General features: G+C 38.4%; 1 protein-coding gene across 1 annotated transcript in view; it reads left to right on the forward strand.

Annotated features, from left to right (window-relative positions):
• The window catches only part of LOC119590544 (conserved oligomeric Golgi complex subunit 5-like), a gene marked incomplete in the record, with an annotated part of 11598 nt that overhangs the window by 8365 nt on the left and 1180 nt on the right, over positions 1-2053 (forward strand). The window contains 4 exon segments of the mRNA XM_037939200.1: positions 8-120; positions 260-382; positions 508-616; positions 1678-1881. Of these exon segments, the coding sequence (XP_037795128.1) occupies positions 8-120; positions 260-382; positions 508-616; positions 1678-1881 (549 nt within the window).

The raw sequence follows: 2053 nt of genomic DNA on the forward strand, positions 1-2053 counted from the left end.
TTCTTAGGCCCTTCCACCCATAGATGCTCTCATGGCATCTGCAGTGCAGCCCCTCTTCCTCTCCATTACACAAGCAGTGGAAGCCATCATCCTAACAATGCATAATGAGGACTTTTCTGGGTGAGTTCTTCAGTGTGTTTGCTTCAATGTGTAGATGATTATTTTCTGTACTATTAGTATCTGTATTTTTATTTATTACAGTCACTTGCTCCAACAGTTCATGCAGAATGATCATGATTTTATTGCTATTCTCTTATAGAGGAGATACAGGTGGCAGTGACTCCCAGTGTTCACTCTACATGAAAGAGCTCCAGGGATTTATCAACCGAGTAGCAACAGATTACGTTGCTATTTACCAGCCGTCAGCAATTATAAAGGAAAAGTAAGCACAGGTTCTTGGATTTATGTCTTGATGCTAATTCAAGTTGTTATATTTCTTTTTATTTACATTCATTTTAACTCAGCTCCTCGTATGTAATAATTAAATGTAAATAATGTTTTTTGCAGTGTGCATATGCTAGCGTGCAGATGCCTAGAATTATTTGTACGTCATGCAAGTCTGTTGCGTCCAATAGGAGACGGTGGAAAACTGCGACTAGCAGCAGACTTTGCCCAGGTTTGTAAGCACTTTGGTATCTAGACTTTGTAGGATGGTTTAATATTTATATTATGACTGATTGAGGTTATGTATATCTTTGTTGCTATTCATTGATTTACTTTTAATAAACTTCTTGACTAATGTAACTTGTTTTCCCTATTGTGTACTGTAATTGTACACACTTCACTCCTTTTTAAATTTGATTTGAATATATTTATTTACTGACTTTTGTCTACTCATTCTTCCAATCTCATCAGAATCACATCACTGTATACATATACCTATATACAAATATATGTGGATATGTTTTTCTGTGGTAGCCTTGTGATGCATTTGTGAGATGTCACATTGTTAATGGGGTACAGGGGGAAGGGGGTAAAACGGGTATGTGGTTCCATATGTGATAAGTTTTTCTTTTTCTTTGCACTTGGTAAATTTATTCATATAAAAAGTAAGTGGGAACAATGCTAAGAGATGCTCATGTGCTTGGTTCAGAGAGACAAGGGGCTATAAAGGATATGGGGAAATGAGTAAATTTATATATTCATTCTATTTTATACTTACTGTATGTCATGAGGCATTTATATTTTTGGTTCAGAGAGGAAAAGGTTTACAAAGGGAGGGGGGATAGGTGTGGATTTCAGGGGTATAGGTGGAAGGTGCTTGCCAAACAGTACCTGAAATATGTCCTCCCTCCCTCCAATTAACCGTAGAAAGCAGCCTGCCAGTTTTTGAAGGGCTGTGTTTGATTGATTTAGCTCAGACTGGATTAAAAAATATGAATATCCACTTACCCCCCCCCCCTTTGTATGATCTTGGATCCACAACTAGGTAGAAGCATTTCCACAATGTTTAGAGGTTTTTTATTATTGCAGTACACTGTAAAGATTAAGCACATATATGTATGGGGTGATTAATCATATAGCAAGGGTCCTTTTTGTAATTCCCAAATGAGATTTCTCCTCACCTGTAAATACTTTCATTCTTACTTCATTATTGTGCATAGTTCATAGTTTTAATGTCAGTGAGGGTGTTAGGAGGGGGCACAGTGTTTGTGTTCACACTGTCTTATCTCCCAGATGGAACTGGCCATCAACCCTCTATGCAGCCGTCCATCAGAGCTGGGCAAGCCATACCGCATTGTGAGGACCTTCCGACCTCTGCTGTTCCAGACAACAGACCACATCAGCGCTTCGCCCAGCATTGGGGATGTCATTCCCTTCTCAGTCATCCTGCATTTCCTGTTTGCTAAGGCTCCTCCGGAACTTCGCTCTCCGCATCAGGTACTAGTTTGCATTGGTGAATAAGATAAATGTCTGTAGTGTTATTAACATTATAGTTTGCTTGACTCATCAAGTGCATTGTAGATTTATGTTCATGGATTTGTTTGGGTGCATAAAAGAATTCATTATTAAATGTTCTTAAGATTCTTTGTGCTATCAACTTTGTGACAAG

The sequence above is a fragment of the Penaeus monodon genome, chromosome 27, assembly GCF_015228065.2.
Source record: "Penaeus monodon isolate SGIC_2016 chromosome 27, NSTDA_Pmon_1, whole genome shotgun sequence".
Lineage (NCBI taxonomy): Eukaryota > Metazoa > Arthropoda > Malacostraca > Decapoda > Penaeidae > Penaeus > Penaeus monodon.